At 31.3% G+C, this 16,288-nt stretch overlaps 1 protein-coding gene across 1 annotated transcript; it reads left to right on the top strand.

The window, feature by feature from the left end:
* The first annotated feature begins 1,394 nt into the window (after positions 1-1,394).
* On the top strand, positions 1,395-15,972 carry LOC139528303 (short-chain specific acyl-CoA dehydrogenase, mitochondrial-like). The gene is made up of 12 exons (XM_071324214.1): positions 1,395-1,509; positions 2,351-2,496; positions 3,110-3,259; positions 4,208-4,319; positions 4,881-4,996; positions 5,422-5,457; positions 6,098-6,268; positions 6,903-6,959; positions 11,046-11,126; positions 12,998-13,093; positions 15,034-15,090; positions 15,772-15,972. The coding sequence occupies exons 1-12, from the start codon at positions 1,452-1,454 to the stop codon at positions 15,925-15,927; spliced, it is 1,236 nt and encodes a 411-aa protein (XP_071180315.1). The 5' UTR covers positions 1,395-1,451; the 3' UTR covers positions 15,928-15,972.
* Positions 15,973-16,288: the final 316 nt, after the last annotated feature.

A 16,288-nucleotide genomic window follows, 5' to 3' on the forward strand; every position in this document is an offset into this window, starting at 1 on the left:
AGTTATGATGGCAAGGTCTCCTATAAATTAGAAAAATCTACAACAATCTCCTAACACCCCTAACTTATGCACTAAGAGATTCATATTCATATGAGTTTATAAAACTACAGTTATAAAGCTGCAGCCCAAAAAACAGAATCTGAAGATCATGTGAATATTTTATTTTGATTCTGTATTCCTATGCAAACCAATCTATATAATCAAGACACCAGCACTTATTGTAAAATGATCTATATATATAGCAATATCAGGTAATAAATATCTCAACTAATCCTTTCAAGACATGGTGCTGGTAGTTGTGACAAAAAGAAAAAAAGAAACATCACAAAAATAAATAACCCTTGTTTGCACATCGTCAATATGTCCCCGATTGTACATGGTTTCAATAATGTGAAATAAAACCAGTTCACTTAAGAATTACTTGAACACTCCACAACACCAGCTCCGACAAACTTGGTTAAGACGATGGAAATGTGAGGAGTTGACAGATAGACGGGCGGACCGACGGAAGCAAGGTGAGGCGAGACAGATCACAGTTAACAGCTCACCTGACCAATACTAGTATTAGATTTTACAAACGGAAATACAATGTAACAATTGTTTGTACTATAACTGCTACAAACCTATTTTATTTGTCACCAAACGCAGCTCCGCGTTTGACACCTTCCTTTTAAGTATAACATATTTATAGAACTTAAATAAATCGTAGGTCAGTTGATTGATAATCACGTTTATTGTGTTAAACTGATCGTCGACTGTTGCATATATACTTTCAATTAAAAAAGATGGAATGGACTCTCCTGATACTCAAATAAGTTAGAAGACAACCCATACTTTGCAAATTTTAGGGGGGCGCACGCCCGCACGCCCCCGCCTAAATCTGCCCTAGGACCGTTTTATGAGTTTAAAACATTTATTGATATAAGTTCAAATAATTGTCAATACCTCTAAGTTTTCTTGAATCCAAGTCAATCGAAATGATTAATTTTGTTAAACACTTTGTAGAATTTATAGCAATTTAAATCAAAACTTTTGGAACACTTTGGAAGTTCGAATTGGTGAATTTAGTGTGCTCTTTCAAACAGAATATTGAATTAAATGAGTTTAAGTGCGTTGTTTGTAGAAATTTTTTTGTGGTGTATAACAAATCTTTAATTGGTTTCAGTTATAACAATACTAGGAGGTGCTTGTTTAATTGTGTGTATATAAACGTAAGATTTGCTAATTAGGTGATTTATCATTTGTTGTAATTGTTTCTTATATAATTAGATATTTTGCTCATTGGTATTGTATAACTGTTTACTAAACATCTATTTATGTAATGCATTGTATTCAAGGGTACGACAAATATGTGGGACGAGTATAAGTATATTTGTCTAAAAAGGTGGCGAGGGGACTTTGGACCGAGGTAACTCTCCTATACAAAGTTACATAAACACAGATAAACCGAAATGGCAAGCCGATGTCTGCTTCGCAGACTTGCGAGGGTTTCGAAGCGTACAAACAGCTGTAAGTCAAAATAATTACCAAATTATAAGTGCATGTATGTACATTGCAAAGTTTGTTCACTTAAAAAATATTGTTAGGCGACTACATAATCAAATTCCTGAGATCTTTTGATTTGCTCCTCCAAATAAAAATATTGTTTTTTGAGGTTATATAAAAAAAAATGGTGTGGTATGATTGCCAAGGAGACAACTCTCCGCAATATACCAAATGAAATATATTTTCAAAATTTCAGTTTCATATAAGAATTTGCAGGTTTTCTGAAAATCAGAACAGTGATATGATTTTCACATAAGAGGGGGTCTCATTCAGGGGTTCTGATCCCGGATCCCGCTTACTGTTTTGTCAGGTTCCTGTATCCCGCTTACACTATGTACGTAAGCAATTCTCATTTTTTGGTAATTTCCTGTGTCCTGGGTACTGAAGGGTGTTAAAATATCCATATCTACGGATATGAAAATAGATAATGAATTGATCTCCGGTCTTAGTCTAAATCTGGCGATTTTTAGAGAAATTTGAAAAAAAGTTGAACGTGAAAGTAACGTTTTTTTCGTTTTTTAAATATCTTTTATTGAAATTTGGGATTTTGACATATTTTTAACGGGGTATAGGGTTCTACCATGAAACTAAGGAAAACGCATGTGAATTTCCCGATGTAAATAAATGGGTAGCAACGTCTGGGATATGGGTTAGCAACACTCAGGGGCTATGGGTTTTGTAACAACATGCGTTAACCAATCAAACTCCTAGAAATATACTAAGCTGGGGATAATGTTTGTAAATTGTAATTCAGTTTACTTTAATATTTGTTTAATAACTTGGTGATTCACATACTTATTTCTAGATGGAACAGTTCGACCATTATCTAGTCTGGCGGAGCTTCCAGAAACCCATCAGATGTTACAGAAAACATGTAGAGATTTTGCTGACAATGAATTAGTTCCTATTGCTGGAAAGTTAGATAAAGAACATCAGTTCCCACTGGAGCAGGTTTGAGTTTTATTTACCTTGTGTTTCGCTTTGTTTAGTAACTAGTGTATGAACTTAAGATTATGAACCATACCCCTTTTCAACTGCTTTTTTGTTCTAAACTATATATAGATTGTTTAATTTTGTCCTTAAAATAATTTTCGTGAATACTTAATTTTGTGTTTACTCGGGGCCCTTTCTAGCCCACTTCACTGGGTTTTATTAAGAATGATTTTGAAATTTACTGGGTGGACATAAATAAGGAAATATCAAACTTTTATGTAATCACAACTATTTATATTCGCAATAAAAGCCATTATTTTTCAAGTTTCGAAAAAAAAAGTTGATCACAAAAATTAGGTTGTTTACATAATTTTACATTCAGATGGGGAAACTAAGTGATCTTATTAGTTTGTGTGTAGTATATCCATTGAACTTCCAGATGGAGGAAATATGAATAATTGTTTATTTTTCAGATAAAGAAGTTAGGAGAACTTGGCATTATGTGTGTAGATATACCAGAGTCTCATAGATAATTAGATAATTGTTTATTTTTCAGATAAAGAAGTTAGGAGAACTTGGCATTATGTGTGTAGATATTTCTGAGTCTCAACGATAATTGTTTATTTTTCAGATAAAGAAGTTAGGAGAACTTGGAATTATGTGTGTAGATATTCCTGAGTCAGAAGGGGGGACTGGTTTAGATTATCTTGCCTATGCTATAGCTTTAGAGGAAATCAGTAGAGGTTGTGCATCAACAGGCTGTATAGTCAGTGTTAATAATGTAAGGATAATTCTAGTAACTTTTCAAATAACGCTACATTGACAAAAACACTTAAGCAAACTGCGTCTTTTATTCATGACATGTTTCACCAATGAGATTGTCATCCTCAGGACAAAGTATACAAAATTAGGACCTCTAAGGGACGACATAAAAAAATCAATGAAGGATTAAAAACTTAATTCAAATAGTTTGGGGGTGGAGGGGTCAAAATTGCTGCAAGTTTTGTTTAATTGACATCGATTTTATATATATCCTTATTGGTCAATCAATTTTTCCCAAATTAAGTTAAGAGGGGGGCAGCGGGGTCAGTGAAAAAAATATATGAATTAAGTATTTTATCCTACATTGAACTTTTGATGTCGTCCCTAAAGTACCAAAATATGGTATCTTGTATGTGATGTGATAATTGTCTATTGTTGACGTTGCTATAGGATACTCTATATCATTAAATGTAATGTTGAACAGAAAATGAATCAAACATAGTACAATGCAAATGAAGTTACTACATTTAGAGTTAATCTATAATTGTTCTAATTGTCTTTATCTTAAAAATGGTTGTAAACTTTACTGGTGGTATAAAGTATATAAATAAAATGTGTTTTTAGAAGTTCTTTGGGATTTTTTTTAAGGGTATCAATTAATGGATGAATTTGGTATTCGTCAGTGAGACAGGAATCAACACAAATAAACAAATAAATGTTTTGAAGTCTGTGTACTGTCTGCAACAACAACACACAGATAATTATTAGAATTTTCCCGAACACAGTTTTTACATTCTGCAAGATCTGTTTCTGTCAGTCATATGAGCCATTTAAATGATACATGTATATATAATCCGGCCTACAGTAGGAAAGATTTATCAAATGGATTTTTTTAAAGTCTGTAAATTTCACTGACCTGTGGAGAGTGTTTTTGTGGTTTAAATTAAGTTGACATTGTCTTTTTCAGTCATTATATTTAGGACCAATCAAGAAAAATGCTAACCAAATGCAGAAAGAATTATTCCAGACACCCTTTCTGCATGGTGATAAAGTTGGATGTTTTGCCTTGAGTGAACCAGGTACAAAATTAATAATGTAATGCATTTTGTAATTTGCTGTTATATATGGCAGTGTAATGTCATGATCATGTCACCTTTTTTTCTGGATTTGATTTTGTTTAAATAAAAGACAAAAAGTGTCAGACAGAAGAAAAAAAAGGGAAATTCTAAGAATTTCTATTTTCTAGCACAGGTAAGTCCTGGAAGAGATAACCTTCACTGTTCTGTCATATTTTGACGTGTTGTGAGCAGCATGTATTATAATGTATCTGTCTGTCTTTTGAAAGTTTTTTTAAACACAAACTGTATTGCTTTTTGAAATAGAAAATTACTTTTAAAGGTTTTAAGTGAATTATTAGTTTATACAATGTTAGTAACAAGAGTTCACTGGTATAGAATTAATGGGGATCACAATATTATACTTCAGTAAATTTCATATTGGAAGCTATGTTCACTTAAGCTTGGAAATTAAAAAAAAGGAGATGGCATTTCCTTATAGCTGATGTTCAATTGTGTTGATAAATTCTTTCAACATCCTTTGTGTAACACAATTAAAGGGAGATAATTATTTTCTTATTACAGGAAATGGTAGCGATGCTGGTGCTGCTTCAACTACAGCAGTATTACAAGGAGATCACTATGTATTAAATGGAACCAAAGCCTGGATAACAAATGGATACGAAGCAGAAGCCTCAGTGGTATGTATAAGAAGAATTTTGATGCTTAATTTCAATATTGAAAATTGTCAAACCTTATAAGTAAAACCAAAATACTGAACATTCAGAATATCTGTGTGTATTTATTTTCATGATGCATACAAATAATTAGAACTATCAAAATTAAAATAAACCTGTTTGTGGCATAATTATAAATAAGAGATGTTGTATTAGTTAGAAAACAACGAGAAAGCAAGCTAACAATAAAATATACTCAAAATATTTTTTTTTCAATTAAGTATTCACCTCATTGAATCATTGATGGCAATTTAAAACTTTCTACCAAACATGTAAATTTAGAATGTTTCTGGGAATCCATATACTGACTTACTTAATAAAAATATCTGTTTACTTGTCATTTTATGTTTGAGAAGCCATGTATATATTTGTTGCTGAATATTTTCTAGGTATTTGCTACAACAGATAAAAGTCAAAAACACAAGGTAAGTTTATCTGAACAGAATTATAGACACAATTTGAGCAACAGTTACCTACCTTTGGTCACCATCTCAGAGGTCTTAGTTCCTGCAAATTCCTGCATAAATTAGCCTGATTCTACTTTTAATACTGACCACTAAACTTTGAAAACCCAAATTATGTCAGTCAAAACCTATTTATAATTGAGATATAAAAATATACACAAAATTGTATTACTGTAAATTCAGAAATTGTTGCGATTTTTGAAGAATGCCGAATGCAAGATTATTTATTGTGATATCTGAAAAATTTGCATCCAGATATCAAATATCACAATCAATTTCTTATTTTTGCAATCCTCATCCATTCATATTATTCCCATGAATAAAAACCTTGCAATAATTTCTGAATTTACAGTAACCAGCATGACAAAGTAAGACAACAACCTTACAGAAATTGATAAAGATGACGAAAAAGTGATTTGAAAATAAAGTATAGTACAATGTGAAATTCTGAAGCTTTGTGAAGTGCAGTGATAATTGGCAATTTTTTTGTTAAGAATAAGCAATGCCTTTCCATCAAACTCATTGTCAGAATGACATTTTTACTTAATGTTTAATCAACTATATTGTGTTAACAAATAATATGCTGCTTTTTTATCTTCAGGGCATAAGTGCCTTTTTAGTTCCTAAACCTACAGAGGGTTTATCACTTGGAGTGAAAGAAGACAAATTAGGGATTAAAGCTACCTCAACATGCTATCTCATATTTGAAGACTGTAAAATACCCAGAGAATTCTTGTTAGGAGAACCTGGCATGGGATTCAAAATTGCAATGGTAAGGTTTATGTTTACTTCATTATTGGCCATGTCTGTTAACATTGTTAACCAAATAATCATTTATTTTTACATAATATGAAAAAAGCATATGTGGTATGATGGCCTATAAGACAACTCTCCACAAGAGACCAAAATGACACAGAAATTAATAACTATAGGTCACTTCAGTTCAATAATGAGCAAAGCACATACCCCATAGTCAGCTATAAAAGGCCCCGAAATGACGATGTAAACCAATTCAAACGAGAAAACTAACTGCCTTATTTATATAAAATTTTTATTGCTTTTTCTCAGGTGCAAAGATTAAGTCTTTCAGTAATTTGTAATCCAGTTTCATGTGAGCATGTTATAAGGTTTGATGTGTTTCCACATTAGTATCTCCCTGTTCACAGAAAACTAACAGCTGGGGTATCATTAGTGAGCTGTACCTTTCTGTAAAGGTTGGAAAAGTTTGGATATGCAAAGCAAAGAGCCACACAATTTTGAAATTAAAATTATTTTCCATGTTTAATTTTTTAAATCTTGTTTAAAAGAAATCACTGTTCACATTTGTGTGAACTTGATAAAGAAAAAGGTTGTGTGCATGAACAGTTTTTACTATTTGCATTTAATGGATTGATTAATATTTACAGCAAACGTTAGACGCTGGAAGAATAGGTATTGCAGCACAGGGTATAGGAATTGCTCAAGTAAGTGTTCAAAAACTTAGTTAGCAAATAATGTCGTGTTTTATTTGTATTTCTTTTTTTCTGACTGTTACCATATTATTAAACTGCAGTGAGTTTTTTATTCTTTATCTAGCTAATATAATTATTAAGCATCAAGTTTAAGTATTATCTACTGTATATGATATATATAAAAAGACTAAATAAATAGTCAACGATTAATCTTACAGGGCGATGGATCATGTAACATGATTCTGTACACTACAAAATATAATATATAACAAGTCAAAAAGGGTACAACATCACCATTAAATAACTATAAAATGAACAAATATTAGATATTTCGGATAACAGGATCGGTTAGGGCATTTTTGATTTTTTTGTTTGAGGACTGCCCTCCATACAGTTATAACATCTAAACTGTCACAACCTTTGGAAATTTAGAGTTGTGCCAGTTCACATTGCAAATAACTATTTTTATTTGGCATATCTTTGTAATCTTTGCGCCGTGTTTGGAAATTTTAAAATTGTACCAGCGTGTTCGCTTGAATTGTATAAATTTCAAGATTTTTATAGTTTCTCAGTTTGAAAATATTGACATGATTCATTTGACATCGTGCTATTATTGAAGAAGGATATCTGTTATCTGAAATATCTAATATTTGTTCATTTTATAGTTATTTAATGGTGATGTACCTTTTTTGACTTGTTATATATTATATATAAAATATATAAAAGAAAGAAAAACATTTTTAGAAAGGCTAGTTGAAATTAGTGTTGACAAATCGTACACTTTTGCCCAACCGGTTACTCGGATAATCGTTCGACTGATTAACCGGTTAACTGGTAATTTAAGTTGGTAATTGAAGCCTTATCAATAGAACCCTACACATAGATATAAGATGTGGTATGGGTGTCAATTTGACAACAAGTCATAAATACGCTTTTAGAATTGAAGTTTCTCCTTTAGCCTTATAAGGCTTGTCTGTGAGGATTCCTGGCGAAGTTTGACTTTTAATAATCAAATACACCGTATCAACTATATAGGGTTTGTACCAACTTCAGATTAAAAAATCCCCCAAAAAAATCTTAATCTCGTAGAATTGAATATGTCATATGTCTGAAACCGATTATTTTTTCCTTTTCTCTTGTTGTCTCCGAAAATAATGGGGTGTGTTTCAATTTGAAATGATTAATTATAAAAAAAAAGAAGATGTGGTATGATTGCCAATGAGACAATTCTTCACAAGAGACCAAAATGACACAGAAATTAATAACTATAGGTCATTATACATGCTGTATGACCTGTTTCTTCACTGGGTTTGCTTTTTTCTTTAAGCATGTTACTCGTACTTTCACGTATACATTGAGTACATTCACATTGGTTTGCATTTCACAATTTTTGAATTTAAAGTAAGACTAATCCTAGCACTACGGAGATTGCACATTTAAATGTAGGTTTACACAATATTAGATCAATAACGAAATAATGAAGTAATTAGTAAAATTAAATCTCATTACTGATTTAAAGTTACTGTTAAAAAAACATGTTTACTCATTATGTTTCTTAAAGATCCTGCCCCAAACTCTAATTAATTTTATGTTTTTAGGATTAACAATAGCAATCAATATACTGGACAATTGATCTGTCAAACTAATTACCAGGACGACAATTTTTAAATAAAACAACTATTTAATGATTTGATTTTCAACACAAATTTATATCAAATCTATTGAAATTGAAAAAAGTCCGGTTAACCGGTTAGCGATTTTAGTATTCGGTATTCGGTCGTTCGACCGATTAACCGGTTAACCGTTGACAACACTAGTTGAATAGCATTTTTTTTTCTTCAAAATACTATTAATTATAGAATCAAGAAATGTGTTAAGTAATAAGTCCCCTAATTTAGCCCCTTGAATAACTTCAAATGTTGAAAGTACACATTTTACTTGTTAACATTGTTACTTTATTGATTGGTACAATGATTTGAGACTATAGTTTGATTTTAATCATATAATGTGAAAAGTAGTTTTTCAAATACATCAACAAAATTTCAGGGGTTATGCCTCTTTAATTATCAACTTATGATTTTCACATTTTACTAACAAAAATAAAATGCAGCTCATATTTGATTTGTTCTAGAGTTAGATCCATGAAGATTTTTAAAAAATGTGTTGATTTATAAATGGTATTCAAATATAAGTTGTGTATAAGGCTTTAATACTAGATAATAGGGCCAAACCAATACTGAATAGTCAGCTGTAAAAAGGTTGTTTCTAGATGATAGTTTCAGCTTTTTTGGTGAGCCTATTACCATTGTTCTGTAGAACCTTCTTATTTAAGTTATAGTACAAATACCTAGTGTTATAACTCAATATTCCTGTACAAATCCTTTAATGTACTACTTTTTGTTTCTGGAGGATTTGTTGGCTGTTTCATCTTTTTATACGACCGCAAAAATTTTAATTTTTCGTCGTATATTGCTATCACGTTGGCATTGTCGTCCTGCGTCGTCCATCGTCGTCGTCGTCCGAATACTTTTAGTTTTCGCACTCTAACTTTAGTAAAAGTAAATAGAAATCTATGAAATTTTAACACAAGGTTTATGACCACAAAAGGAAGGTTGGGATTGATTTTGGGAGTTTTGGTCCCAACATTTTAGGAATTAGGGGCCAAAAAGGGCCCAAATAAGCATTTTCTTGGTTTTCGCACTATAATTTTAGTTTAAGTAAATGGAAATCTATGAAATTTTGACCAAAGGTTTATGACCACAAAAGGAAGGTTGGGATTGATTTTGAGAGTTTTGGTTCCAACAGTTTAGGAATTAGGGGCCAAAAAAGGGCCCAAATAAGCATTATTCTTGGTTTTCGCACAATAACTTTAGTATTAGTAAATAGAAATCAATGAAATTTAAACACAAGGTTTATGACCACAAAAGGAAGGTTGGGATTGATTTTTGGAGTTGAGGTCTGAACAGTTTAGGAATTAGGGGCCAAAAAGTGGCCCAAATAAGCGTTTTTTTTTTTGGTTTTTGCACCATAACTTTAGTATAAGTAAATAGAAATCTATGAAATTTAAACACAAGGTTTATGACCATAAAAGGAAGGTTGGGATTGATTTTGGGAGTTTTGGTGTCCCAACAGTTTAGGAATAAGGGACCCAAAGGGTCCAAAATTAAACTTTGTTTGATTTCATCAAAAATTGAATAATTGGGGTTCTTTGATATGCTGAATCTAAAAATGTACTTAGATTTTTGATTATTGGCCCAGTTTTCAAGTTGGTCCAAATCGGGGTCCAAAATTATTATATTAAGTATTGTGCAACAGCAAGAAATTTTCAATTGCAGAGTATTCAGCAATAGCAAGAAATCTTCAATTGCACAGTATTGTGCAATAGCAAGAAATTTTCAATTACACAGTATTGAGCAATAGCAAGAAATCTTCAATTGCACAGTATTGTGCAATAGCAAATATTTTCGATTGCACAGTATTGCGCAATAGCAAGAAATATCTAATTGCACAATATTGTGCAATAGCAAGAAATTTTCAATTGATTGGAGTTATCTTTCTTTGTCCAGAATAGTAGTTGAATCAACTTAAATCATTGTTTTATACAATATACAATGTATATTTTTACTTTTACTACCAACTGATAAATTAAAACAATCTTTACATTCAGTGATAACAAGCACTTTTTTTACATTTTAATATTTTATGATGTATTTAAATGAGTAGTTATTGCTATTTCTTCAATTTTTTTGAGAGGATTAATATTCAACAGCATAGTGAATTGCTCAAAGGCAAAACAAACATTTTAAGTTCATTAGACCACATTCATTCTGTGTCAGAAACCTATTCTGTGTCAACTATTTAATCACAGTCCAAATTTAGAGCTGAATCCAGCTTGAAAGTTGTGTCCATACTTGCCCCAACTGTTCAGGGTTCAACCTCTGCGTTCGTATAAAGCTGCGCCCTGCGGAGCATCTGGTTATTTGTTGTATTAGCTGTTCTAGAATTAGCTATGTGAGCCATAATATACAAAGGAAATGCATATTTTTTCCATAAACACATTGAAATAATTTATTTAGATATAATTTGTATGTTTTTTAGGCTTCTTTAGAATGTGCCATTGACTATGCACAGAAAAGAACTGCCTTTAATCAACCTATTTCAAAAATGCAGACAGTCCAGGTATGATATATACAAAGTTTATAATGTGTACCATGTTAATGATAATTAGTCTTTACTTAAAATTCTTCCATTCAACATTCTTATCTGTTCATAAAAGCTGTATGGAACCTTTGTGGCATAAGTCCTACAGTTTGGGATATCTGAAGTCAGTAACTTAATACTGGCTCACTGAAAATTAAGTCTAAAGTCTATAAATCTATATGTGTAACACTTTTTTGCATTTTGAACAGAACTCCATTATAGTTTTATGTTATAATTATCTTTCTCTATTTCTCTGAGATAACAAAACTCTAAAAAAAAAAACTAAAAAAAACCTACATGCATGTTGTAAGATCTGTGAATCATAGAGAAACTGACTTTCAATTTAATTTGGTTTTCAGTTTTATACAGCTTGCAATAGAACTCTTAAAACATTTTTAAATATTTTTTTATGTAAGGCCAACTAAAATTAATTAGTAGATTTTCATCCAAATTTTTAAAAAAAATGGGGCGGGTGGGAGGATTTTATTTTTTAAATTTTATTTCATATGAAACCCTCGTCACGAGTTCTTCATACCGCGGAGTATATGCTAGTGGAAAACAAGTTGTATAATGTATATACATGCTGTATAAGGAATCCTACACTATTTTTTAAACTCTTAAATAAAAATCCCTAATTGGCAACAACTGTTATACATGTAATTGCCGCTTTAGAAACCTATTTATAGTATACATCAAAGGGAAGAGACCTACACCAAATTTATTTTGTTTTCTAAGCAATGGTTTGTAGTTCCCATAAAATCAATAAAATGTATTGGTACAATTGTATGTAACACAAGTATTATGAGTACAGAATAAAATTTTTACTCAGTGTTGAAAGTAATTTATATATGATGTAAAACATAAACTTAACCAAAAAGTAGTTGTTATTTAATGACTAAATTGAGGGTATTGGGACAGTAACAGATAGAGGGTGTTTGCTGATTGTCAACAAAAACAACAGCCATGGGTAAATATAAGGGCTTGTTATAATTAAAATGCGTGTTTGTCGACTTTTTTTTTCTCAATATACGGTCATTAATCAAACAAGTTCATGCTTGTGTCAATTTCTTTAATCCAGTCATGTTTTTTTGTACCTATTTGTTCTACAATTCTTGCGCTTCATTCAGTCCAAATTTCCTGACACAAAGTCATTGTATAAATAAAGTAAAAAACACTGTTTTTGATTCACTTGTGACTACCGCAATTTGCGTTCAAGGACAAGGGGTTTTACTCGTAACTCGAATATTTCATACCCTTCTTGATATCAATCTCTATTCTCGGTAGATGATGTCGTCATCATAGAGCAGCAGAATATGTCAACTTAATCATTTTCGTTAGATTACTCGAAGAAATACAAAAACGAAATTTGAAACAGGAAGTATTAAATGAAAAAAAATTATCGATGGTTCCTGGTAACGACATGAACAAAATCCGGAAATCGTATTTTTGTTAAATAAAAAAAATCAGGACGGGACGATTTCAGAGGGGAGGGCGGGGATGAAAATCTAGCTATTAATTTTAATTGGCCTAATACAGCTTCAGTTTCTCTGTAAATTTTGAACATATATTTCTAGAACTTTATCATTGATGATGTATTGTAAGAACTTATGTTTAATATTTCCACTTGTAAGTCTGTTCTCAGTTATTGTATGTACATTCTTTTGACTGGCTCATTATTTCCAAGAACAAGTACATATCATAAAAGAATAATACATATATACAGCAAGTACACCTTGCAACACATACTTTTAATGTGACATTAGTTACTATAAAAATATTTAACAAGATTTTCTTCTATTCCTTTTTTGCTGGTAGTGATGTTTTATTATATCTCCTATTTCTCTTTTAAGTCTAAATTAGCAGATATGGAAATGAGAATACAAAGTGCCAGATTACTTAATTACAAAGCTGCCTTACTGAAAGATGCTGGTAAACCATTTACAAAGGTAAGTCAATGATAGTTTCGTGGTAGCCTTGGCATAAACAGATCCAATGGCGGCAGGGAGCACAGGCCACCCCTTGTGTAGGAAAAAAATTGTTGATTATGTAGATAATCACTGAAGCATGGCTGGAGCAGGCCCTCTCTTAGGACAGTCAGTGGGCTTCCTTTATGACAATTTTTGGATCCATTACTGCTTGGGTATGCAAAGTCATGGGTTCAAACCTCAATAAGGTCAAACCAAAGACTCTAGAATTGTTATTTGCTGCTTCTCTGCTAAGCACACTGCATTAAGAAATAAGATTAAATACTTGTCGGTTAGGAGAAAGAATTATGTGTCTTGGTAAGATGACATGCCTTTCTGTGGACTGTTACCTTGCAAGCTAGTCTGTAAAAAATCTGGCTCAGCATGGCAGTCTAGTACAAAGCAGGGTTTTTATTAACATTACATTTACTCGTTCTTTTCATGATTATGCATTTAATTTGCCCCTGAAAACTAAAATGCCATCAATAATCTTTATCATCCCTGAAACTTGTATTTCTTTGATATCTAGGATGGCGTAAGTGGTGTACTTATAATTGAGGCCATGTTCTATATTTTGATTTTCTTCTGTAAATTGTCAAATTGAAAGTATGTCAGTTTAATATAATTTAGATGACACTTTTATGCATATAGGATTGTATCTATCATTCTCTTCCTGTTATAATTACTTTGTGACCATGTCAGCCTTAATAGGGTATCTCTTTACAAATGTACTTATTTTAAAAGTACTGTTTTATGTTTGAAATTTTAAGTACAAGTACAGTTGGTTCTGAATAGATATAATTCTAAATCAATTGACAATGATGACAATTCAAAATATGTTTTAAGAGCTATTCCAGGAAAAATTTATTGAAGACTCTTTTTCGGGTGTTGAGGTTTAAAAAGGCACCCCCACCCAACCTTCCACTCTCATGTACATGTGTTCCTGGTTAGCCCTTAAAAAACTCTATTTCTTTGATATCCAGGATGGCGTAAGTGGTGTACTTATTATTGAGGCCATGTTCTATATTTTGATTTTCTTTTGTGAGTTGTCCTATAGTAAGTATATCAGTTTAATATTAGATGACACTATTGACATGTACATGTATATAGGATTGTATAACAATATCTACCATCCTCTTCCTATCATAATTACTTTTCTTTTTGACCATGTTAACCTTAATTATTATATCTCTTTACAAATGTACTTATTTAGTACTGTTATATGTTTGAAATTGTCAGTACAGTTGGTTCAGAATAGATATATTCTAAGTCAATACAATGATGAGAATTTGAGACATGTTTTAAAAGCTATTCCAGGGAAAATATATTTCTTTCTGGTGTTTAGGTTTTAAAAATGTGCCCCCCCTACTTTCATCTGTTCCTGGATAGCCCTTACTTAGATTTTGTAGTATAAATATCTGGAAAAATATCACTGTATTAAATAAATGTGATAAGTAATTAGTTTATTGATTCAACCACAATTGCTCATTTCTAAGATTGATTTCTTTTATCAATTAGAAAAATGGTAAATTTCTCTGTTGTTATAGTGGAGGGGGAGGACAGGGGTAAGGGAGACAGGGAGAAAGGAGGGTAGGAGAAAGGAGAGGAAGGCTGGGAGAAAGGAGAAAAAGTTGGAGAAAGGAGAAAAAATAAAATATCTCACCTTTTAAAAAATGATCTAATATTTCAAGAAAAAATATCTCAAAAGGAGATGTTTTATTCTAATGGGAGAAAGGAGAACGGGGGTAGGAGAAAGGAGAAGAGGGATGGGAGAAGGGAGAAGGGTACCCCCTGTCCTCCCCCTAGTGATCTATGAATGTCTGACATTCAGTATGCCATGTGTGTTGGTTGCTTATCGACATAAAATTTGCATTGACCCTCTATAAAATATATTGTATTATGTAAGAATTTGTATATTGTAGGAGGCAGCCATGGCCAAGTTAGCTGGATCAGAAGCTGCTACATTCTGTAGTCATCAGGTAGAGTATATAATCTTAAATATTATACCCTACTCTGTATATAATCTTAAATATTATACCCTACTCTGTATATAATCTTGAATATTATACCCTACTCTGTATATAATCTTAAATATTATACCCTACTCTGTATATAATCTTAAATATTATACCCTACTCTGTATATAATCTTAAATATTATACCCTACTCTGTATATAATCTTAAATATTATACCCTACTCTGTATATAATCTTAAATATTATACCCTACTCTGTATATAATCTTAAATATTATACCCTACTCTGTATATAATCTTAAATATTATACCCTACTCTGTCGTGATCCGTTTGTCTAACAAATATTTTTGTCATGTTTTGCAAAAAAGAAATCAGCAATGTAACTATACTATAAACGATTAAAACCAAACAGTTAATTATTTAAAAGACACACAAAAAAACAAGATTAACTTCCAAGTTATATTGATGACACTCTAAAAATACTTTTCATTACGATTCAGATAGTTTACAACTTACAATAATATACTTAAAAACAAAAAAACAAAGATTTTTCATGTAGAATTTCGTGTGTGTGTAATGTCTGGAAATTTTTTGTATATACATGTACACAAATACAAAACATCCATCTTAGTTCCATTAAAATCAAATGAAAAGAAGTCATAAATGTTTTATTATGTATTGTAGGCTATACAGATCCTAGGTGGTATGGGATATGTGTCAAGTATGCCAGCTGAGAGATATTATAGAGATGCTAGAATTACAGAAATATACGAGGGGACCAGTGAAATACAAAAACTAGTCATTGCAGGTTGTCTGCTCAAAGAGTACCAAGCTGTGTAACGTTTAATTATTATGTAGATATGAAATAAATAATATATTTTTGTATGATTTTTTATGAAATTTAAAATGGTTGTTACTCAAGATATAAATAATATTGGTCGATAACATATCTCTTCATTGAAAGGTTCAGGGTTTATAATTATAACACCATATATTTTTTTTCCTCTAGTCAGACAATCAACTTAATAATAATATTATAATTGATGAGTATGTGAAACAATTGAGTCTTATTCAGGTTTTATTGGATGTTTGATAGACAATTAAATTCATGTACAAAATTTTGTTTTTTTAATTGACTTGAAGCTAAGCTTTTCAATAAAATATGATAAATAGAAGAAGAAGAAAAAATACTTTAAGCTAA

Source organism: Mytilus edulis, chromosome 6 (assembly GCF_963676685.1).
Source record: "Mytilus edulis chromosome 6, xbMytEdul2.2, whole genome shotgun sequence".
Lineage (NCBI taxonomy): Eukaryota > Metazoa > Mollusca > Bivalvia > Mytilida > Mytilidae > Mytilus > Mytilus edulis.

Excerpts from the sequence above, each read along its gene's own strand:
- LOC139528303 (XM_071324214.1), top strand. The coding sequence starts at position 1,452 with ATGGCAAGCCGATGTCTGCTTCGCAGACTTGCGAGGGTTTCGAAGCGT. Across the intron at positions 6,269-6,902 it reads TGGGATTCAAAATTGCAATG|CAAACGTTAGACGCTGGAAG; the intron begins GTAAGGTTTATG and ends TAATATTTACAG. Across the intron at positions 11,127-12,997 it reads CAAAAATGCAGACAGTCCAG|TCTAAATTAGCAGATATGGA; the intron begins GTATGATATATA and ends TTCTCTTTTAAG.